The 23,431-nt window shown below is 29.8% G+C and overlaps 7 protein-coding genes across 13 annotated transcripts; 4 read left to right on the top strand and 3 right to left on the bottom strand.

The window, feature by feature from the left end:
• Nucleotides 1-61: 61 nt before the first annotated feature.
• LOC124491066 (uncharacterized) lies at nt 62-1,562 on the bottom strand. The gene is made up of 2 exons (XM_047053676.2): nt 754-1,562; nt 62-683 (listed from the first exon to the last, which is right to left on the bottom strand). Exons 1-2 carry the CDS (start codon nt 1,409-1,411, stop codon nt 493-495), a joined length of 849 nt encoding a protein of 282 aa, XP_046909632.1. The 5' UTR covers nt 1,412-1,562; the 3' UTR covers nt 62-492.
• Nucleotides 1,563-1,755: 193 nt separating this feature from the next.
• LOC124491065 (stomatin-4) lies at nt 1,756-4,086 on the bottom strand. The gene is made up of 5 exons (XM_047053675.2): nt 3,730-4,086; nt 2,643-2,905; nt 2,438-2,582; nt 2,037-2,380; nt 1,756-1,978 (listed from the first exon to the last, which is right to left on the bottom strand). Exons 1-5 carry the CDS (start codon nt 4,037-4,039, stop codon nt 1,841-1,843), a joined length of 1,200 nt encoding a protein of 399 aa, XP_046909631.2. The 5' UTR covers nt 4,040-4,086; the 3' UTR covers nt 1,756-1,840.
• Nucleotides 2,843-3,725, top strand: LOC124491068 (eukaryotic translation initiation factor 4E-1A). Its single transcript, XM_047053677.2, has 2 exons — nt 2,843-2,919; nt 3,010-3,725. Exons 1-2 carry the CDS (start codon nt 2,873-2,875, stop codon nt 3,689-3,691), a joined length of 729 nt encoding a protein of 242 aa, XP_046909633.2. The 5' UTR covers nt 2,843-2,872; the 3' UTR covers nt 3,692-3,725.
• Nucleotides 4,087-5,258: 1,172 nt separating the features above from the next.
• Nucleotides 5,259-6,176, top strand: LOC124491024 (transmembrane protein 186). The gene is made up of 3 exons (XM_075734859.1): nt 5,259-5,341; nt 5,395-5,692; nt 5,756-6,176. Exons 1-3 carry the CDS (start codon nt 5,324-5,326, stop codon nt 6,106-6,108), a joined length of 669 nt encoding a protein of 222 aa, XP_075590974.1. The 5' UTR covers nt 5,259-5,323; the 3' UTR covers nt 6,109-6,176.
• A 674-nt stretch (nt 6,177-6,850) lies between these two features.
• LOC124490727 (uncharacterized) lies at nt 6,851-21,904 on the top strand. Its single transcript, XM_075734851.1, is given in 8 exon segments — nt 6,851-7,257; nt 11,023-11,282; nt 11,343-11,487; nt 11,545-11,888; nt 11,971-12,002; nt 20,171-20,487; nt 20,567-20,839; nt 20,842-21,904. Coding segments are annotated over 8 exon segments (2,592 nt in total). The 5' UTR covers nt 6,851-6,920; the 3' UTR covers nt 21,726-21,904.
• On the bottom strand, nt 12,358-15,544 carry LOC124490725 (glutaminyl-peptide cyclotransferase). Of its 4 annotated transcripts, none has more exons than XM_075734858.1 (5): nt 14,772-15,544; nt 14,101-14,484; nt 13,392-13,535; nt 13,052-13,321; nt 12,358-12,985 (listed from the first exon to the last, which is right to left on the bottom strand). In XM_075734858.1, the coding sequence occupies exons 2-5, from the start codon at nt 14,242-14,244 to the stop codon at nt 12,443-12,445; spliced, it is 1,101 nt and encodes a 366-aa protein (XP_075590973.1). In that variant the 5' UTR covers nt 14,245-14,484; nt 14,772-15,544; the 3' UTR covers nt 12,358-12,442. The 4 variants fall into 4 exon arrangements, with proteins under 4 accessions (XP_075590973.1, XP_075590971.1, XP_075590972.1 ...); XM_075734856.1 differs by having other exon boundaries at nt 15,331-15,412; XM_075734857.1 differs by having other exon boundaries at nt 14,101-14,452; nt 14,558-15,054.
• Nucleotides 15,786-18,505, top strand: LOC124490728 (very long chain fatty acid elongase 6). Of its 4 annotated transcripts, XM_075734853.1 has the most exons (4): nt 15,786-15,955; nt 16,022-16,081; nt 17,224-17,699; nt 17,785-18,505. In XM_075734853.1, exons 1-4 carry the CDS (start codon nt 15,928-15,930, stop codon nt 18,289-18,291), a joined length of 1,071 nt encoding a protein of 356 aa, XP_075590968.1. In that variant the 5' UTR covers nt 15,786-15,927; the 3' UTR covers nt 18,292-18,505. The 4 variants fall into 4 exon arrangements, with proteins under 4 accessions (XP_075590968.1, XP_075590967.1, XP_075590970.1 ...); XM_075734852.1 differs by lacking the exon at nt 15,786-15,955 and having other exon boundaries at nt 15,958-16,081; XM_075734855.1 differs by lacking the exons at nt 15,786-15,955; nt 16,022-16,081 and adding an exon at nt 16,821-16,897.
• Nucleotides 21,905-23,431: the final 1,527 nt, after the last annotated feature.

Raw genomic sequence — 23,431 nt, 5'->3', positions numbered from 1 at the left:
TGCAAGTAGATGAAGAGAGAGAGAGAATGGGAGAATGGAACAGAACAGAAAAATTCAGAAATGAAAATGAAATCCAATTTTTTTATTTATTTATTCATTGATAATAATCTGATTAAGATTATTAACCAGGTTACCATTGTAACAAAAAGAAAAAAATGTGTGTGTGAGTGGAAGATAATTTGTAATTTGTTTCTCATAACTACTATAAGTTCGTGTGTAAGTGACAGGATGAATTATGATTATATATCAAATTAGATTGAATAACATATAAAGTTTTTATCAATTTGTATATCTGTGCATATGGTATGTGTGAGGATTATATGAAAACAAAAACAAACAAACAAAAATGGGTTGAGTATAACGACGAATGAATCAACGATAAATGAAACAAAAACAAGATAAGGACCAGATTCATTCATCAGTAGTAGATGAAAAGTATTTTGAGAATCAAATGAATTTCGAAAATAAAGACTGATGGTGAATGTTTTTTTTTTACGAACAGCTACCAAGAATGAAATTTTCAATTTCTGTATTGATATCAACTTCACCATCCAAGAGGTAACATTCATGACGATCATTATCAATAACATTCAAAGGTATGATAATCAATTCTTTATCTTTGGATATGGATTCAAAAAATGAGGTTTCAGCAAGTGACCAGAATTCTGATTTTGGTGATACACCTATATACACACAACAAAAAAAACCAGTCAAATTCAAACCCAAATTAATTTTACATTTTATTTATAATACCTGATAATGCAGCTTTAAATGAACGTGCTGGATAATTTTTGAAACGATTATCAAGTTTAAAGATTTGATCCGTATTAATTGGCGTTAAAAGGCCATGATCAAGAAAAAAACATTGACTGGATGATTGATCGGAATGATTAACCACCTGAATTCTAGACCATCGATGAGGTTCAACAGGATTTTTGGCAACACCGTAACGATTATTTTCAATCGAAGTGGCATTAAAATCAATCAATTGAAATCGATGTTTTTCATTTTCATAAAATTGATCAAGTTTTTCTTCAAATTCTTTGAAAGTGGCAACAATTTTTGGATTATTTTTGATCAAATAAAAATTACATGGAGTACTGATTTCGCCAATGATTACGTCATCGCCAAGATCAATATTCACTTGTGGAATTTCAACATTATCATCAAAATCTAATTGTTTTTCAGTAGGATTATTGTTGTTGTCATCAATATTATTATTATTGTTATTGGATCCATAAAGTTGATCAATAATTTCTTTCGGATCAATAGAATTTGAGCGGCCATAATTTAATGTTATTGAACATTGGCGATTAACATTAGTCGAATTTCGGTATTGTTTTTTATCACGTATATCATCGATGATTTTGGAAATTTCATCTGAACGCATTTGTTGATAATAAATTTCCATTTTTGATAAATTTTTTTAAATTAATAAATTCAAAAATCAATAATGAAACAAAACAGAAAAAAAGGTAACAATTGAAAATTAACAAACACACACACAAAGAGAGCACAGACACATACACTCAGAAAAGTTGAAATGCTCACACACCACGGAAACCACCAGACAATTTATACGCGGTGGCGTTGCTATCTAAATTTCGAATTTTCATAAAAACCGTGATGTGGCTGTTGTTGTTTGCTCGAATTTTCGTTCGATTGACATCAATTAAAAAAATGAGAACTTGAATCAAATCAAGTCATCGAAATAAAATCTAATCTGATGATTTGATGGTGTTTTTTTTTTCTTTGATTCCACCTCAATGGTAAGTTGTTGATGAAAAAATTTTCAGATTTCTAAGCAGTAAATTTTATCGCGTCAATAGTGAATTTTTGATTATGCTGGCAATGTCATTGATTCTGTTGGCAATTGAATGTCTTGTCGTTGATCATAATTATCATCATCATTTGGATTTGGATGTTGATGTCGTTGTTGATGATGATGGATGAAACCGTGAAATAATTCCATTGGAATCTTATAATGAAGAATGAATTATTAATTGAATCAATTTGAGTATTCAAAACAAAAATACCGGAAAAACGATAGTCGAATTCTTTTCACCAGCAATCGAACTCAATGTCTGCAAATAACGAAGCTGTAATGCGGCTGGACTATCCATCATAATATCTGCTGCTTGTTTCAATGCCTTTGAAGCTCGTTGTTCGCCTTCAGCTGCAATAACTTTGGCTCTTGCTTCACGTGCCGCTTCTGCTTCGGCTGCCATTGCACGTTGTAATTGAACCGGTAATCGTACGTCTTTGATTTCAACACGTTCAACTTTAACACCCCAAGGATCGGTAGCTTCATCCAATGAACTTTGCATTATATGAGAAATTGATTCACGTTCACTTAAAATTTGTGATAAATCTTTGGTACCTGTTCAACAAGTATTAGGTTGGTAAGCGATCAAAATATCAAAATTTGTTTAATTACCCAAAACATTTCTCAATGTTGTTGCAGCCAATAATCGAGTTGAACGTCCATAATCTTCGACATTCGAAACAGCCACAGTGGCATTACTGATACGAAAATAAACTACGGCATCCACTGAAACAGTAACCGAATCGCGGGATAAAATCTATGAGAAAAACAAATTAATGATCATCAATTTTTAATTAACAATTCAGCGATTTCTTACCTCTTGTGGTGGTACATCAAACGATACTGTTCGAAGATCAACTTTTCGATACGAATCAATACAGGGAATGATGAAAAAAATACCCGGTCCTTTTGAACCAGAACCTTTTGATAAACGTCCTAAACGAAATATGACAGCACGTTCATATTCTTGTACAACTTTTATGCATAAAAACAATGAAAATGGTAATGTAATGGCAATCATTATGATTGAAATGATTGTCAATAGAAATGCACACATTCCTGGATTGGCACCAATGGTTCCTGTTTTTTTTGAGGTAATTAAATTAGAACAAAAAACAACAATTTAGAACAAAAATAATTTTTAAGAATTAATTTCAATCGAATATTTATTTGTTCGTTTTTAGACCACAATTCGATTTGTTGTTTCCAATCGAGATCGAAATGGAACCAAAAGATCGTCTTGTAGCTGAAACTGAGAATAATAATAACGATGATGATGATGTAAAGAATGAACAACGTTTTTTATCAATCAAATCACGATTATCGCTACATCCATTAGAACATTGTTGGGTATTTTGGCATTATAGACGTGCTAGAAGACGTTCGACAAAAAAATGGATGGATTGTCAACGAACATTGGTTGAAATCGATACTATTGAATCATTTTGGATGTTTTTTGCCAAACAACGTAGTCCATCAATGGTACGAATTAATCAAGATTATGCACTTTTCAAGAAAGGTATCAAACCAATGTGGGAAGATCCGGCCAATATGAATGGTGGACAATGGATTTTTATATTACAAAAATCTCAAGATAATTATGATTCAGTTATTAATGAAATTTGGTATAAAATTATTATGGCAATGTTAGGATCGATATTTAAACCGGAAATTATGGATCAAATATGTGGTATTGTATTTTCTATGAGAATTTCATGTTTCACAAAAATTTCTATATGGGTCAGTGATTATCGTGCCATCAAACAGATATTGATACTCGGTAATGAACTTAAACGTTTAACTAAATTTAATGATTGTATTGTATTTCGTCGTAATGATAATATGCAAACTAAATTCATTTTATGAAAATAAAATAAAAAAAATTTACAAATTCTTTCAATTACCTGATATTGCTGAATTAACATTAGCTCTCCAAAGCTGTTTACGATCTTCAACATTACCATTAAAACCTGATGGCTGATGATGAACATGAATTGTCGATGATGATGATGATGATAATGGTGGTTGCCGTTCAACCATGGTGGCCATTGGCATTGGATTTAAATCTTCTTTATGAAATAAATGTTCTGGTGGTGGTTCTAATTTCGGTAATGGTCTTTGTAGAATTTCCTGTGAATAATCACGATATAAATCTGAAGACATTTTTTTTCCCAATGATATATGAAACAAACGAAATCTTTTTTTTTCACGCATATATGCAATTTGTTCATAGTTGATAATAATTAATCGATGTTTATAACAAGAATGTTTCGCATATATTTCATTCTCGTCATTACTACTTTTCTTGTACACTTAGCATGTGTGTGTGTGTGTGTGTGTGTTTGTGTGCTTGTTTTTGATTCTTGTTGCCAGGAATCGATTCTCTCGATTTTAAATAACGAAAACAGTAAGAGAGAATAAAAATTGTTCGACACACACACACACACACTCAATCAAACAGCAACCAATTCATATGTGTGATAAACGTTTTTTTGTTGTTGTTGTTGTTGTTGTAGACATTTACAATCAATTAATAACATCGTTTAAAATAATAAAAACAAAAATTGAAACAAAATTATATCCACGTTGTTGATCAAAACACAAGAATGGTTTTGAAAAACTTGATCATTTGAAACAAATAAATAATCGACCGACCGACCGACCGACTTTTAAATAGAATGTACACATGGATATAAATATCAACACATCAAACAAGCATTAGATCATCGCACATTTTCATCTTTATAACACCCACCAACTTTTCTATGGCTTGTTTTCTCTCTCTCTCTCTCTCTCTCTCTCTCGTCTTTTTTTTGTTATTATTGTATCAAGAGATTCTTTTGATTTTTCCGAATTTTTTTTTTGTATTTTATTTTTGGTCTCGTTCTATTTGCTGCATTCAACTATACAATGAATGACTATTACAGTATATCAATATATGTGAAATATGAATTTTTTTTTGTTTTTCATTTTTGTTGGCTGAGTGACTTGTGTGTGTGTGTGAAGAATGGAAACGATGATGATGATGATGATGATATCTTCAAAGTTGAAAACAACAGAGAATTTAATTGAGATGGATGAACAAATGAACAGAATAGAGGAAAAAAAACTAGAACATTCATATTCCACGCAAATTATAATAAAGAGGCGAATTGTGAGTGCGTGTGTGGATTAAATTTAGAATTTTGACCTTTTTCCGATCCATCATTATCATCATCATCATCAGCTATCTAATGGATAGAATTCTAATAATTTTTCGAAATATTCAAATCTGACAAGTAGAATGATAAATGATGAATTATTCTTGGATAAAAATCCATAAATCTTTGATTTTAAATTCAAATTCTTGATGAATTCAAAATCATATAAATCTTTTTTCTTTCGTTGAATACATGCTTTTTGGATAGACCTTTTTAAAAGTCACATGTTTTGTTTTGTTTTTTTTTTGAAGAACAATTTTATTATGTAAACAAAGCAAATTTTTCAAAAAAAAAATCGATGAATTTTTCGAATAAAGTAAGCAAAATTATAGAGTATTGTATTCGATTTATTTATCATTAAAAAACAAGATTTTCAGATTACATAATTTTGCAAAATGGCATCCATCATCATCATCATGTCCAACGCGACCAATTCGAATCATTCAACATTGTCGTTTGTTACATCAGACATCGCATAATAATAATGATAACATCTTTCAAACGAAACGAAAAAAGTCAAATAGAACTCCAGCCGATGATCTAGGAGAATGGATTCCAATCTATAGATTTCCATATATTGTGCCATGTAGAATAATTTCACGTGCAAAACTTCATATGACCATAATGATGACAACCATTTTACCAGCTAGTTATTTTATTGGTGCAGGTTAATAATCTATCATTGGAAATTATTTCATCATAATCTAACGATCTTTTGAATTTATTTTAGAATCATACAATACATCAGATTTGATGATGATGACCGGTATATCAGCATTTTCTTTGACATTATTATATGGATTTGGACAAATTTTTCGTCGTCTAATTGGCTCCATCTATGTATCGCCGGAAAAAAATCTTGTTCGAATATCACATCTAACATTTTTTGGTAATCGTGTTGAAAAGATTCTTCCACGTGATAATTTATTACTATTATCCGATTCGAATGCAAATCTAAACGACTTGTTATTACGTGTTTCACCAATGGATCAAAATGAATTGAAAGATTCATTGTACATATGTTTAAAATATGGTGGCATTTTAGATGTTGAAAAATTTGCCAATGTTTTCGGCACCATTTGATTGATTAAAATTGGATCAATACCAATACACATTTGTATATTGAATAAAGAGATTTTCATTTCATGTAACCATTTAGTTTTTTTCCTACTGATCGGATACGATCCGATCCGATCATCCAATAGAATTAGAATACAATAGATTCTGTCATGTTAAAAATAAAAATAAAAAAAAAATTCTTCATTTAAGATTTATTAGGTCATAACATTGCCGTCTGATTTTTAAAAACCATCACATTAAATCATTGGTATTGATTATTCACGATGATGATGATGATGATGATGATGATATAACCAGGGTAAACAAAATTTCAACAACAACAACAACAAGAAAAAAACGTAAAGCGCGAATTTTTTTTTCTCTCTCTCTCGGTTAATATAAACACACACACACACACAGACAAACACATGGAAAGAATTTAAACCATAAACATTGTGAGAAGGCAATAATACAATGCGATTTGATTTTTTTTTTTTTTTGGTTTCGTTTCACGAATAAATTCATTGAAAAGAAGAAATAAATATTTTTATAAATTTAAATGTATTCCAGACTTATATAAGTGCATCAAAATTGATTCTGTTGTCATGTTCAGATTTTTCTACAAATTTTTTTTTTATTTTTATTTTTTTGACGTAATATTAAAAACGTTCATCGTTTGATGATTGATTTGATTTGTCGAATATAATTTTTTTTTTATTTCACAAACAATAATTTTTTTTTCGCCCCAGTGAGAATTTTTGCAAAAACAAAAATGAATTTATCCAAATTCATATGATCATTTTATTTCGAGAATTGATGTATTGAACATTTAGTGGATGAAAACAACAGAATTTTTCAACGAAAGAAAAAAAATGGAATTATCCGATCAACAACAGCAACAAACACCAGTGACCATTGATGATAATGTTGTTGAAATTGTTGTTGATGATCAACAACAACAACAACAACAACAATCGTCGTTTCGTATTAATCCAATGACAACAGTGAAAACTGTATATAATCAGCCAACAACACCGATTATTAAACAACAACAACAACAACAACAACATGCGATTAATCGAAAATCATTGAATAAACGGCCAACACCACCATTACCTGTGGAATTGATACGGCCACCAATTGTTAATCATCATATGGAAGAAATCATTACAAGTATGTGGAATCAATTATTTTGCTATTTTTTCAATTTGATTTGATCGATTTTGCCTGCACCAAATTTCTATTTTTCATTCATAATAATAATTCTTGGTATCTACCAAGGCCAACAAAAAAAAAAAATCGATATCCACATGTTTCAAATCAAACAATCCTCGTTTGTTTTTTTTTTTTTTTTTTTGATTCCGATGAGCATAAGAATATTCTGTTTTCTATTCACTGTTTTATTTATTTAACCGTTCATGGTAACGATAAAGATCAAACAATGTTCATTCACATTTTCTATAATATGGATGATGATGATGATGATGATGATTCAAATTTCAATTCAAATTCTATATTCTTAGATTATTATTATGCAATATATATATAGTCATATGATATATAAATGGCAAAAAAAAAATTAGACGACAAACAAAAACAAGACGACGATGTCGATTTTTTTTTTGTTCTCTCTCATATTTTTTTTTCAATTTAGAATATATCAAAAATTATCTACCATCACTCATACACACACACACACACACACACAAGTAGTAAATATATGACGGAAGCTGTATGAGAAAACAACGACAACGACAACGACGACGACAATGATGATGATGATGGTTATGATTATGAGTTTGATAATGATAATCATCATGTGTAACGGTGGTTACCACAACAAGAACCATGAATGAGAATAAAATGTGAACGTTGTTGTTGTTGTTGTTGTTTGTCTTTTTTTTTCATTCATTACTTTGCATTGAAAATAATGTATACAACGATGATGGGGTCGTCTTAACAGAAAATGAAAATTTAGCGAAAAAAAAATACTCAAGTTTTTTTTTTGGTGGGAGTTTTTTCCATTTTTGATTTACATGTTGGTTGGTTTGTGGTTTTTTTTTTTTTTTTTTTTTTTGGTTTTCTCCCCTACATATAAATATAAAAACACTACACACAGGGTATGAGAATTCATTGACTGATGAATGTGTTTTATTCTGATTCTGATTCTGATTCAAAAAATTTTCATAGTGTTGGTATTCAGTTTTTTTTTACATTTTAATTACTGACTAATAACGATGGAAAAAGAATTTTCTACTACTTATAATGATGAACAACAGCAATCAACTTTTGCCGGTAGTGTTGTTGTTAATAATGATAATGAAATGATTGAAATTACTACTAAACGACCAATTTCATCACCACCATCATCATCGACGATAAAACAATCAACATCAATTCAAATGTTACCACCGCCACCACCACCACCGCTGCCGCCACCAGTGTTATCATCATCATCACAATCACAGCGACAACCACAACTTCATTCAATCGATGATTGTACATTGAGAGCAGATGATTGTTATTCAGCGGCTAATTCATCGAAAAAAACTAGTACTGTGGCCAGTACTGGCTATCTATTAGCAAGTTGTAAGCATTATTGAAAAATTTTTTCTTTTTTTCTTTCAAAATTAGAATTAGAATCTGATTTTTTTTAAATATATGTCAAATGTTGAATACACTTGATGATTTGACAGAAAGAAATGAGAATCAAATTTCAAACACAAACACCGTTCTGTTTCTACAAAAGTGTAAAAAAAAAAATTTTTTCATTTCAAATTCTTGTTTTTCAAATTCAGATCCTTTTCATTTTTTGTTTTGTTTATAAAGTTGTGGTGATGTGTGTGATTTTTTTTGCACCTCTGTCGAAAATCAAGAATCAAGAATCAAGCTATTAGAATCAAACGTGAAAAAAATGCCAAATATCATCATGTCATGTCATGTCTGTCGTCGTCGAATCAAAACAACAACAACAACAACAACAAAAACATTGATGATGAAAGAATATATTGATGGTGGTAAACGCAAGGAAGAAAAAAAAAGTCAAACACATGAAATTAAATTCCATTTAAAATGAAAATTAACACACACACACAAGAGCTGAGTCATCAAGAATCAAGAATCAAGAAGCTTAATTTAATTTTTTTCAGTTACATGAATAAATGTGGATGTTTTATTTTTTTGATAATAAAAAAAATCAGGATGCTGATAATGATGATGATGATGAAAACCTTGATAAAATCATCACCATCATCATCATAAAATGAAATGGCCAAATTGGATTGCCATAGCTAAATGTAATGGAGATGGAAATTTGGCAAAGTGAAACCATAGGTTTTTTTTTTGTTTCAACAACAATTCCAAGTTGAAAATGAAAATGACAAAATAAAACGGACAAAAAGATTTGATTGTGTATCTGAATTTATCTGAAAAAAAGACGAGAAAAAAATTGGAAATCCTTCAAAATCAAGACTATGGTGTATACAGCAAGACAGAGAGAAAAACTATTGACGAAGCATTATTTTTCTTTGTGTATAAGTGTGTGTGTGTGTGTGCACAATTGCATCAAAGAATCTAATTTCAACCAAAAAAAAAAAAAAAATCAAACTCAAGAAAAACTCATCACTATTCGTGAGTGAATGAATGAGGATTGAACAGAAAAAATCAAAAACTAGCAAATAGTGAAAAATTCTATTTCTAAATTTAAATTTTTTCTTTCTTCATTCCTGTAATAATAAAGAATATTGTGTTTGTGTGTGTGTATGTGTGTTATTCACACGATATTCTTTGATTCTTTACCATATAATTTAAATTGGGTAACAAGAATAAACACACACACGCACAATTAATGCTGATTTGATGATGATGATTATTATCAGACGAAACTTTTTATTCAACACACACACATTCAGCTTGTTATCTATGATTTCATTTCATTTTTTTTTTTTTTTTTTTTGGTTTTCTCCGTCTTCTTTTTTTTTACTTTCAGCCAACCAGATATCCATTATATAGAATCATCATCTTGTTTTGTTTGGTTTGTAGATGTGCTGCTCATATATATATACATATATGTTTCGTGATGTATTTCATCTAAAATGTTCACTATAGCTACAAATGATAACAAAAAGATTAAAAAAAAACCAGAACAAGGCAAAATGTTTGGTTTTTTTTTTGATTCATTCTATTTTCATCATTTCATTATTAATCAATTGCAATGATGATGATGATTTAAATCATTGACCAAACACACGCATACAAACACATCACTGTTGGATAGCAACATCAGAAAAAATAAAACAAAATTTCATCAATTGTAAATCCTAATCTTGTGATGATTAATTTATGAGTCACAATTGTTTTATTTATGGTGATGATGATAAAGATAATTTACAATACTTGATTGTGATCCATGACATCATCGAAATCCAAATGCTGATAAATTTTTTTTTTACTATAAATATCGTTTATGTTGATGATTTTTTTTTATCTGGTTTTTTGTCTATAGTCAAACACGTGGGTGTTTTTTGTTGTTTTGTTTTGTTTCTATTTTTACTGTGTTCATATAATATAATAAACAGAAAAATTCATAATTCATATTCATACGTCATCAAGTTTTGATGATTAATATCTTTTTTTGATTATTAAATTCATCATCAACAACAACAAACATCATCATCATCATCATTATGTCAAGCGGTGATACTGATAAAAGTTCACTGACGGCTGTCAGAATGTCCTGTGATGAACAAGGTTTTTTTTTGTTGTTTTGTCTTGTTTTCGTTTTCTTTCTTTCTTTTTTATGTCATTAACCGATTCATTATCATTATACATCATAATCATATCATTTAGCATCCATCCATTCATATTTAATGATGATGATAAAAATCTTTTCATTTTTTTTTCTTTAATTTTTTTTTCTCTTCATCCGATTTTTCATAGCTAATGTTAGCGAAAGTTCTGGTTTCTGTGCATTCGCATTAACTGTCATATCGGTTATATTGATCGTTTGTACATTACCATTTTCATTATTTCTATGTATTAAAGTTGTACAAGAATATGAACGTGCCGTAATATTTCGTCTTGGACGTTTAGTTCGTGGTGGCGCAAAAGGTCCGGGTATTTTTTTCATCATTCCTTGTATTGATTCTTATTGTAAAGTTGATCTTCGAACAGTATCGTTCGATGTACCACCACAAGAGGTAAGATATCATTGAATCGTTAATTAAAAATTGATGATCATTAATTTGTTTTTCTCATAGATTTTATCACGCGATTCAGTGACTGTTTCAGTGGATGCTGTAGTTTATTTTCGTATCAGTAATGCCACTGTGGCTGTTTCGAATGTCGAAGATTATGGACGTTCAACTCGATTATTGGCTGCAACAACATTGAGAAATGTTTTGGGTAATTAAACAAATTTTGATATTTTGATCGTTTACCAACCTAATACTTGTTGAACAGGTACCAAAGATTTATCACAAATTTTAAGTGAACGTGAATCAATTTCTCATATAATGCAAAGTTCATTGGATGAAGCTACCGATCCTTGGGGTGTTAAAGTTGAACGTGTTGAAATTAAAGACGTACGATTACCGGTTCAATTACAACGTGCAATGGCAGCTGAAGCAGAAGCGGCACGTGAAGCCAGAGCCAAAGTTATTGCAGCTGAAGGTGAACAACGAGCATCACAAGCATTAAGACAAGCAGCTGAAGTTATGTCACATAATCCAGCTGCATTACAGCTACGTTATTTGCAAACATTAAGTTCAATAGCAGCGGAAAAGAATTCAACAATCGTTTTTCCGGTAATTTAATTTTTTCCTTTTCAACATTGTTCAATACAAACTGAACTAAACTAAACTTTATTTTTTTTATGAATAATTTTAGATACCATTGGAACTATTCAAGGGTATGATCAAGGAATAAAATTGATGCATATGCATGTGTGTCCATTATTCATTCGTATAACTTAACAACACAATAATGACCAACAAATAATCTGCTTATTTAAATTTTCAAAAATTTGACCAATAACAAGCTTTTGCTTGCAAAAAATAACGCCATCTGGTGTGATTGAAAAAACTCACAATTTGTTTTTTTTCTCTCTCATTCATCATCATCTATATATAGCACTATTACCACCAATGAAAATATTGGGAAAAAATGATCCAGATGAACAACAACAACAAAATACTGAATGTCAAGTTTGATTGATTGATTGATTGATTCATCATCAAACCAAAAGAATGAAAAAAAATCAATAAAAAAAACTACACATGAATGGAATGAATGATTTTTACTGATTTGAATTATGCATTGATTTCGTGTGTATGTGGGTGTGTGTTTTTTATTTTGGTTTTCATATTAATTTCAATTCTTCCAAAATAAATATTTGAAATATTTTCATAAGATTATTAATGGTAGGATGATGAAGATTACGGCCATCATCACCTTCTAGATGCCAATTCAATGGGAATGGTGTCGAAATGATATGTAGAATTTTGACGCCCAATTTTTGAAACGGAACATGATCATCTTCAATTTCGGACGTTGAAAATGAACATCGGGAAAAATAATTTGTACCACTTGATCGACGTGTTTCCAACAATTTCATACGATTCAATTTTCGTTCAATTCTTTCTAAATGATCAAACATTTTTTGTGTAGAACGATAAAATGAACAAAACCGTGGACTTGATTCGCCGATCAAATCCAATAGAATTAATACTTGTATTCGATCCAATTCGGTATCAACACCTCTTGGACATAAATTGGATCGAGAAGATAGTGAATTCAAACGTGCAGCCAGATGTCGTGATCCATAGAGGGAATCATCTTGCGACCAACGATGGAATGCTTCTTCACCATCAAACATAATCACTTGCAGTGTGACATCATCATTCTATTCGTGGCAAAAAAAGAGTCTATTAAATAAAACTAAAGTCAAATAATCATCTGATGATTTTACCAAAGATTTATGTCGTTTCAACTCCTTGTTCAGTTTACGAATCAATTCCAAAATCATTGTACAAGGTACAGCTGAATCGGTTGCACCAAGAAAATCGAAATCAGCAAAATATTTCGAATCATAATGACAAGCCAATACTATTCGTTTACAAGCTTGTGGATTCAAAGTGGCCACAATATTTGTGAATTTTTTCCTTCCAATCGGTGTATTTGTTTCAAATTCATCTTGTTCCACCAACCATTCTAGATTATTCAGATAATCAACAATAAACTATTGATTAAAAGAAAAAAAAAGATTTGATTCAAATTACAGAATAAAAAACACAGTCAATTCAAATTACATTTTTAACAATAGCATGACTAGGAGTATCGGCAACTCTTGGTACCAGGATTCGTTCCAATGTTTGATTGAACCTTTGCATATCATCATTATTCAATAAAGCCCATTGTTTTAATTTCTGGCCAGCTTGGCTTTCACCTTGGGTCTATATATTTAAGAAAAAAAACCACAAATATTAAATAAAAACGACTATATAATAGTACAGAGTGAAAATCAAAACCTTTTTATCACGTTTCGACGACGAAGATGATGATGACAACACAACAAGATTATATAATGATAATGTTAGAAATATAGAAATTACTACTATTAAAATTAATAAAACGGGATTTATTCGACGAGATAAAACCATTTTTATGCGTTTTTTTCATCGAAATTTGTCAAAAAATAAAATCACATGGAATTCATTTTATCACATTATGGATAGATTTTGAGCAATCATGAATATTGTTGTTCATTCCATAACAAATAGAAACTTTTAAAAAAACTTGAAAATCCTAAGAATTGATTTTCGAAAAAAAATAAAATCGAATGTTTACAAACATTGGAAAAAAAATTGACGACGTGGTTGTTTTTTTTTTTTTTTTTTGATTTTTTCATTATAATTCAATCATCATTCATAAAGGACGTAATCGAATAAGTTTTGGCATTTTTTTTTGTTTGAATTTCATTTCCTTTATTTTCATTATTAATGTTGATGTTAAACTTACCATTTGCCGAAATAAAGATGTAACCGTTGTGATTGGATTACGATTTCGTATAGATCTACCATTCGGTTGATTAAATTGTCCACAATTTTCATCAATTAATTGTAGAAAAATTAATAAATTCAATAATAACCAAAATGACGCCATCGTTTGGAATAATAAAATGACCTGAATGATTATATAGCTGCAAATTGGAAAAGTTTTCTAATCACAATTACAATAAACTGGTTTTCTGGTTCAAAATTTGAACTCAATCTTTATGAAGACGAAAAAGAAGATGAAGAAGAAGAAGAATAGTCAATGCCCGAATGCGGATCGAATCGATTGGTCGTAGTTGTGGTTGTTGTTGTTTGAACTAGATGTTTATATCAATGAATGAAAAAAAAACTGTTTAAAACGGAAAAAAAATTGACTGATGATGACCATATAGCAAGTTGATAATCATCATCAGTCAATTTACTCTTTTTTTTTGTCGAGAAAAAATCACAAATTCAAATAACAAAAAGTCATAAACATCATTATCATCATTTCATGGTTTATAAATGAAGGTGAATCTTTTTTTATTTATTCACAGATTTTATCTTGAATTTGATGTTTTGTTAATATTTAAACGCATCACTTTTTTCGTTTAAACATGTGTGTGTGTGCATGTGTTATTTAAAATATCACGAAACATTCATCATCATCATCATCATCATTTGAAATTCACCGATACAAATACATTATTCATATGCTAGTTCAAGTTGGATGTTTCAAACAAAAATGAAATCAAAATTCTGTCGATAGCGATGCATGCATGATTGTTTTATATAATCAAAAACAAAACAAAAAAAAATTCAATCTATTCGGTTCAAACCATTTACGTCATACGATACCATTTTTATTTTCAGAATTTTGTTCATTATTATAAACATATATTGAAAGGGTTAATAGTAATAATAATTAACGCACCACCCCCCCACACACACACAAACGCACACACACCCCCCTATACAATGAAAAAATTATGTGTCAATTAATCATGACCAAAATTAATTAAAACAAATGAGAAAAACTTTTTTTTTGTTTTAATTTTTATTTCTCTCTACATGATATCAATCTATTTGTTTCAATTAACGCATTCAATTTAGATTTACTACATCAGAACAAACAACAACAAAAAAAAAATTCCGATTCTGATTCTGATAAAAATTCTATTTTTATCTCATCGATGCTGTGCATTTGATGCTATACATATCGGATAGAATGATTTCGATGAATTCTAAAATGGGATTTTCCAAAAAAAAAAATCAACACTTTTTAAATGGAAAAAAATTGACTTTTTTCATATTTAAAAATTTTTTTCCATTGTAAACTATTGCGGAAATTCGTTGTACACACACATACAAAAAATCAATTCAATTTTGCGCATATTCTCATCATCATCATATGATATCATTGTGTATCTGATTTCCTCATTTCATTGCCTTTCATTGTATACATTTTAGATATATCTGGCTATAATAAAATGAAATAAATGTCTCTTTGCGTTTGTGTGTGTGTGTATGCGCGATAAGAGGTAAACGAACTAGTAGCATTATCCAAAGAGATTTTTATCAAATAGCAACACAATATACCATACCATATTATATATATTTAAGCCGGAATTGGTTAACCTTGAAGAAAAATAAAAACAAAAAAAAAAAAATTAAAGCGACAAACATTAGAAAGCATGATGCATGATTGAAAAAAAAAATCGTATGCACAAAAGAACACTAGACAGAATTTGTCAAAATCATCATCATCATCATTATCACAATTGACTATCGTTTTATTTTTCATGAGAGAGAAATGATAAAAAAAAAAACATTACCAAAAGGTATGTATGGTTTGTATTTTAGCCAAATGATGACTGCTGTTTTTATGTTTTTTATTTTTCATTTAGAATTTAGAATTTATCAATTTGTCAATGTGATGAATGATTTGTATGTGAACAAGGAACAAGGTAAATTGAATCTAAACATCAATTCTTATCAACATCATTGAAAAAAAAAATTCTGATGAGAAGAAAAAAAAAAATTTTTCAGAACTTTGTTTGATGACGTAAATGATAGTTTGGTATTTATTTTATATTTTATAATAATTGGTGGGTTTTTTTTTTCATTGTTGCATTATCAACCAGTGTGTAGTCAACCAACACCAATAGGAAAAAAAACGTCATCGTTGACCACTTATTTTGTTGATATTGAGATATTAAAATAATAATAATACAAAAACGGAAAAAAATTTCTTCTCAATTTTAAATTTTGTCAATTTTTTTTTTTGTTTATGAAATGAATCAATATAATAACTAGAAATTTCGACAAAAATTCCCCTGAACAAGTTTTGTTTGATTTCAATTGAAGCCAAAAAAAAAAAAAAAATACATATCAATTTCAATTTTTGTCGTCAGAAAAACCATCATCATTCTAGTTATTTATTTTTTTTTTTGCAAATTCATCAAATTTATTATTCAGTTTCAAGTTGCTATCAATCCAATCGATATATGAACTCTAATCATTGATTGATTCCATTTCAATGTTTTTTTTTTCATTATTCAAATAGCTAAAAAAGGCACAATTTGTTTAATCATTGCGTGTGGTCGTGCATGTATGTGTTTGTTTTTTTTTTGTTTTATTAGAAACAAAGTGTGAAAAGTTTTTTTTATTACTCATTTTGAAGCAAAAAAAAAAAAAAAAATTTTTGTGGCACCAAACAAACAACCAATCAAAAATGAATGATTGATTGAATAATAATCGAACCATTTTATAAAATTGCACCAGTATATATTGTGTACACTGTACACACACACAAAAAAAAACGCAAAGAGATAAAATACTACCATAGTGAATATTATAGCCAATTAAACTTGAACCTCGTGGCTTTTTTGTTGTTGTTGTTGTTGTTGGTTGATTACCAGATCACGCCATTTCTATGGTGCATTTTTTTTTACTGTTTTGTGCCAATATTTATATAAATGAAACAAGTTTTTTTTTCCGTTTTTTTTTCTCATCATCATTTAAACACACACACACTAAATATATACATTGTTAATAATTGCAACGTGTTAATTAATCGTGTGATTTGTTTTTTTTTTCGTTATTATAGAGATTTTCAAATTTTCATTCTCATTTCACAAGCAAATCATCATCGAATCATTCAATTTCAAATTTTTCCTGTGTCAATACAACACTATAATTTGTGGAGAAAAATTAACCATGATCAAGATGGACACATTTCGTATGATTCCATTTGAAGCAACAAATCCTTTATCGCCTAATTATAGTTATGTTTTCAATTTTGAAAATGAATTCCGTTATCATAAACGTGTGGCATGGATGCGTGAACATTGGACCGATTCATTCTATTGGACCATTATTTATTTATCGTTTATATTTTTTGGCCGCATTTATATGGAATCAAGACCAAAACCATTTCGTTTAAAATGGCCATTAATTTTATGGAATTTAATGTTGGCCACATTCTCCATTATGGGCACTATTCGTGTATGGCCAGAAATGATGCATGTATTACGAAATTATGGTTTCTATCATTCAGTCTGTTCTAATTCTTATCATAGAGAGGTAATGAAAAGAAAAAAAAATTTAGATTTTTGAATTGAAATTAATATCATCTCTTTTTTTCCGGGTTAACTTTTAAATTTTCTAGGTTCCAATTTCTAGTTTTTGGACATATTTATTTGTATTGTCTAAAGTACCGGAACTAGTCGACACTGTATTCGTTGTATTACGTCGACAGAAATTGATATTTTTACATTGGTATCATCATACTACTGTATTGATATTCACATGGTATTGTTATGCCGATGAAACTTCTGTAGCTCGTTGGTATGTTTATATGAATTATTCAGTTCATGCAATGATGTATTCATATTATGCCATACGTGCTGCTGGAATACGACTACCAAAACCGTTGGCAATGTCGATTACAATGTCACAAATTGTTCAAATGATTATTGGTGCTATTGTTACATTCTATGCATATTATGTACGACAAATCAAAGGTCAACAATGTAGCATTTCATTAGATCGACTTTATGCCGGTTTAGCAATCTATATTTCATATTTAATGTTGTTTGCCAATTTTTTTATCAAATCATATTTCTCATCGAAACCAAAAACTATTAATAATGTCGATATAAAGAAAACTCAATAATCTGAAAAAAAGAAAGAAAGAAAGAAAGCGTTTCTGTGAATCTCAAAAATGAAAAAAAATTCTCATCATAATAATTGTTATATGCAATATTTAGGCAAAAAAAATTCTAATTATAATTGTTTGTTTGTTTGTAATAATGAATTAAAATTTACAATTTACAATTTTTTCAAAAAAAAAAATTAAACTAAAAATAAAAATAAAAACCATTAATCAAGCCACCACTAGATGGCGTAGATTGTTTCAAAACAAATTGTTTAAAATATAGCCAACTGCTGCCATCTATTGTTGCATTAATTAATTGAATCATAGAATTTAAAAATTCGAATTCTGTAATTTAGTACGTGAAAAATTCTTTTTTTACAAATTAAATTTTATCGCTAGAAATTGTATAAGTATTCACACATTAACATGAATTTTTTTATTTATTTATTTTCTTGATTTATATTTGATTGAATTTTTTGGTACATTGTTTTTTTTGCTCTCCATTCGTAGTGTGTTTTTTTTTCATTTTTTTTTTTAAATCTTCAAACCAAAATTTGTAAATGGCTGATCAAAAATCAACATCGGTTACGAAAGATTTGTCTGCAACAAAAATGCAGTCAAAACAACAAGATCATCCAGAAATGAAACAATCTCAGACTAAAGTATCGGCATCAGTCAATGAAACGTTACAAATGAAAACATCGGTACAAGCAAGTCAGCAGCATCAACAGCAACCTGTTGTTCAACCAAAAGTTTCGGCAGCATCAATTGGTGAGAAATCACTGAGCATACGTTCTAAAGCAGCAGGATCAGTCAGCGGTCAACCAGTACAGTCAAACATGAATATAACAAAAGTTCCACCATCAATGAAAGCTATGGCTAATGAAAAATCAATAAGTATGAAAAATTCTGCCTTACAACCAATGACAAAAAAATCAGCATTTGTACCATCAAAAATGCATCCATTACCACAGCCATTGCAGCAACATACAACACAACAATCTACTACTGGTGCTACTACTGTTAATCAGAATGCAAAAATGAATTCGTTGGCCGTTGTACCAAAATCTAAGATACAAGATTTTGATACCAAAACTGCATTGCAGCCATTCAAAGGACCAAATGGCCAGCAATTAATGCAGAAAAAAAGTGACCAATTATCAGTAGGAAAATCGATTATTGGCGGTTTAGATGGAAAATCATTAATGACAGAATCTTCAGTGGAAACACGTGAAACATTGACAATTAAAATCTCACAAGGTAAAGATACGACAGAGATTACACAGGTGATTGAGAAAAAATCACCTAGTTCCAAACGAAAGAAACGATCACGTTCACCTCGACTAATGATACTGCCAAGTACACAACAAGAAGATAAGGCTAAAAATTTGCTTGCTATTAAAGGACCACCACCACCACCATCATCATCACTAGAACCACAAAAAGCAATAACTGCAGCTGTACCAGCAACAGATCAATCTAAATTGATGGAACCAAAATCTGTAATACCAACATCTGGTATTGTTGAAATATCCACAATAACTGGTTCAAAGATTACACCATCATTATCTGGATTTCCAATAGTAGATGAATCTGGTACAAAAATTTCAATAAAAAAATCTAAATCACCACCACAAAAAATTGAAAAAGATGAATCGAAAAAAGAAAAAAAAGAACAACAACAATTACCACCATCATCACAATTAACAACTAGTAAATCATCAGCTATTACTACGATGACAACATCAAAAACACCGATAGGTCCATCGATAAGTAGTAAATCATCACGAAGACGACGACGATCATCGGATCGATCATCGTCAAGACGTTCGAAAAAAAGTTCAAAAGTTTCTATTACACGTGAAAAAACTAGACAATCATTATCTGGCGATGTTTCTTCTGGTGGTTCGGCGGCAGGTGGTGGTGGTAGGGGTGGTGCTGGAACAAAAATTGTTGAACGTATACATGCAAAAGTTGTACAAACAATAGAACAAAAATCTAGAGCACAAAAACAACGTGAAGAACGTATAGAATTTCTATATAGCTGTTCATTACATTTTCTATCACAAATTGTTGGCTGTGCATTGCTCGTATTATTGGCCTTATTGTTCATACAATTTTTCGGTGGATTCAGTAATGTTGCTGATTCGGATAAAATTTTCAATTTTCATCCATGGCTTATGGTATTTGGTTTAGTCTATCTAGGTGGTAATAGTAAGTGGGGGGTGAACACACAATGAGAGAATCCTTTCGAACACTAATCGTACTACTAATTTTTATTTTTATTTTTTAGCTTTATTATTCTTAACACCGAAACGTAAATCATTCGGTATAATACGTACATTATTATTGTTTTGTATGTCCATTATTGTATTGATTGCATCGATAATAACGATTTATTGGCATTTTAAAAAAGATGTACCGAATTTTTTTACACTACATTCATGGTTTGGTATGATGACATTAACATTGATGATCATTTATGTTAGTGCAAATGGCTATTTATATGGTTCACGTAGTGGTCAACGTATTTTACAATCAGAAAATTCTGATTCAATTGAATCATTAACAATATACGTTTGATTGGCATATCTACATTATTAATGAGTGTTGTAACAAGTTTGCTTGGTTTAAATCAATTGACTAGTTTCATTACTAGTGATATACAAACCGAACAAACATCATATCAATTACTTGTTAATGTTATTGGTATATTTTCCATTGCATTCACATTATTCATTGTATTTCTTGTATCAAGATTACGTATTCGTAGTAAATCACGTGAAGAATGGGAAGAACGTGTACAAATGGCTGTTGATAAAGCAATGGAAAATATGCAAGCATCTGGAGCATTTGATTCACCACCACCACCACCATCGACAAAATCAACAATTAAGTCAACAACAGTTTCAAGTGGAACAACAAAACAGCAACTAAAACGATCAAAACGTAGTAGTGGTGGTGGCCGCAAAAAAAGAACAGGAAAAAGTAGTCGTTCATCACGTGTATCGACTACCAGTAGCGGTGTCAGTATTGGTGATGGGGGTGGTAGTGCCAGCCAGTTATCATCAAAATTATCCAAACAAAAATCTAATGATGAAAAAAAGGATAAAAATAGCCAAAAATCATCTACAACATCGTCAACAACATCGTCATCATTGTTATCAAAAAAACAAAAAAGTAGTTCAAGTTTAGGTCATCATAGTACTACTAGTAGTAGCAGTAGTGGTGGTGGTAGCAATATCGTAAGTCGTCAAGATGGTGTTGGTGGTGGTAATTCAAGTAAAAACAATTCAGAAATTACAATTCCAGGAAGTACAAATAGTTCAATCAAAATTCCAAGTATGACTAGCTCAAAATCGGTTCTTTCAAATGATATTAACAACAAAAGTAGTTCTGCTGATGATGATGATTCTGCTTTTCGAATGAAAACAAAAATCGTAACGAAATGAATTTTTCTCAATGAAAAAACCATACACACACACACAACACCTTTTTAATGAATATTGTAATATTGTTGTGTGTCGATGGATGGTGTTTTTTTTTTTGATTTGTGTAACGGCGGGTGTGTGTGTGTGTGTGTGTAGTATTGCAATTGAATAAAATTAGAAGAAAAATTGTTTGAAAAAAATTAATCTAGCTAATTTCTTCTTTTTTTGTATTATGCACTTTTTTCATCATAATAAAATCAACAAACAAACGATGATTGACAATCATCTCGCGTTTTGTTTTTTTTTTTGTTTGAACAGCAAGAAAACATGTATGGAAATTAATTGGAATTTTGTTTGTTTTATGGATCTACTACGGATATAATCAAGTTCGTATTACAAAGGAAACAGTTACAGTAATGGATGATCGGCCTAGTCAAATTCTTGATTGGATCGATGCATGGATGGATGGATGGATGGCCACTCAAATTTCAAATCAAATTTAATCGAAATAGAAAGAAAAATTCAAAATTGAAATCAAATTAAAGTGAAATTTTTTCTCAATTTTTTTTTCAAGAATATTCTTCTGTCCACCGCCTTTTATAATGACAAATGGGAAAACAATTTTGTAATCAAATATTCTGTGTGTGTGTGTGTGTGTATGTGTGTGTGGATTGAGAAATTTGTTTCATTTGAAATAGAATGATCACTACTACCAATCATCATCATTCAATCTTATTATTATTATTATTATTATTATACATTTCACATAGTCATCTTTATCAATTGCGATTACTAATATAACAAACGATGAGATAACAATGATAATCAAATGTGGAAAAAAAAGAAAAAGAAAAAGAAGAAGGAAAAAAAATGACGATGATGATGATCGAACCATCACTAAGAAAGAAAAATGGACACACATACACACACACACACACAAGAAGAAATACTAACAATTTCCAGACGACTTGATATCCACATCTAGAGTCTAATGTTGAATGATCATTCAGATGAACAAGAATAAAAAGAAAAAAAAAGAAACAAGAAAATACATCCATACACTATATTCTGGCGATGCTATATGAATATGAAGATGGAGAGATGGTGAAAGAAAGAAAAAAAAAGCTAGATCGGAAATCAAATTGCAAGGAATAAATGTGGATGCATGCATGTTGGAATTTTTTTTCGTTTTTTCTTCTTTTTTTTTGATTTGTTTCGGACAATATCTTCGATTAGTTGGTTATTTTTTGGTCTAGATCTCTCTTTTAAATCATTGATATGAAATCCATTCATCTAATAACTATCGATGGATATTGGGCAATCAAACTAAACGTTTTTATTATTATAATGGATGTGTGTTTGATGAAATTCCACAAGAATTACTATTTATTGTTCGTTTGTTTGTTTGTTTGTCCAAGGAAAAAAAATTGTACAAAACCATCACCACCACCACCACCTCCACCAATAACCAGCAAAAAACATTTTACCATTTTTTTTTATTTTCTTGATCCAAAGAAAAAAATCCAAAATCAGAAAAAAATACAATATAAATAACAGAAAAAAAAGGAAAATAAATCTTCTGATTCTGATGATCATCGTCATCATTCAATGTATGTTTTGGTGATGAGATGATCATACTTATTGCTTGCAAACACACACACACACACACAAACAAAGAAAGAAAATGTCCCTTGTGAATTGTTCACCATAAGTATGATGTATATATT

This window comes from Dermatophagoides farinae, chromosome 10 (genome assembly GCF_024713945.1).
Source record: "Dermatophagoides farinae isolate YC_2012a chromosome 10, ASM2471394v1, whole genome shotgun sequence".
Classification (NCBI taxonomy): Eukaryota; Metazoa; Arthropoda; class Arachnida; order Sarcoptiformes; family Pyroglyphidae; genus Dermatophagoides; species Dermatophagoides farinae.
The sequence above is the reverse complement of the archived record's forward strand: the minus strand, read 5'-3'. Positions and strand labels throughout refer to the sequence as shown.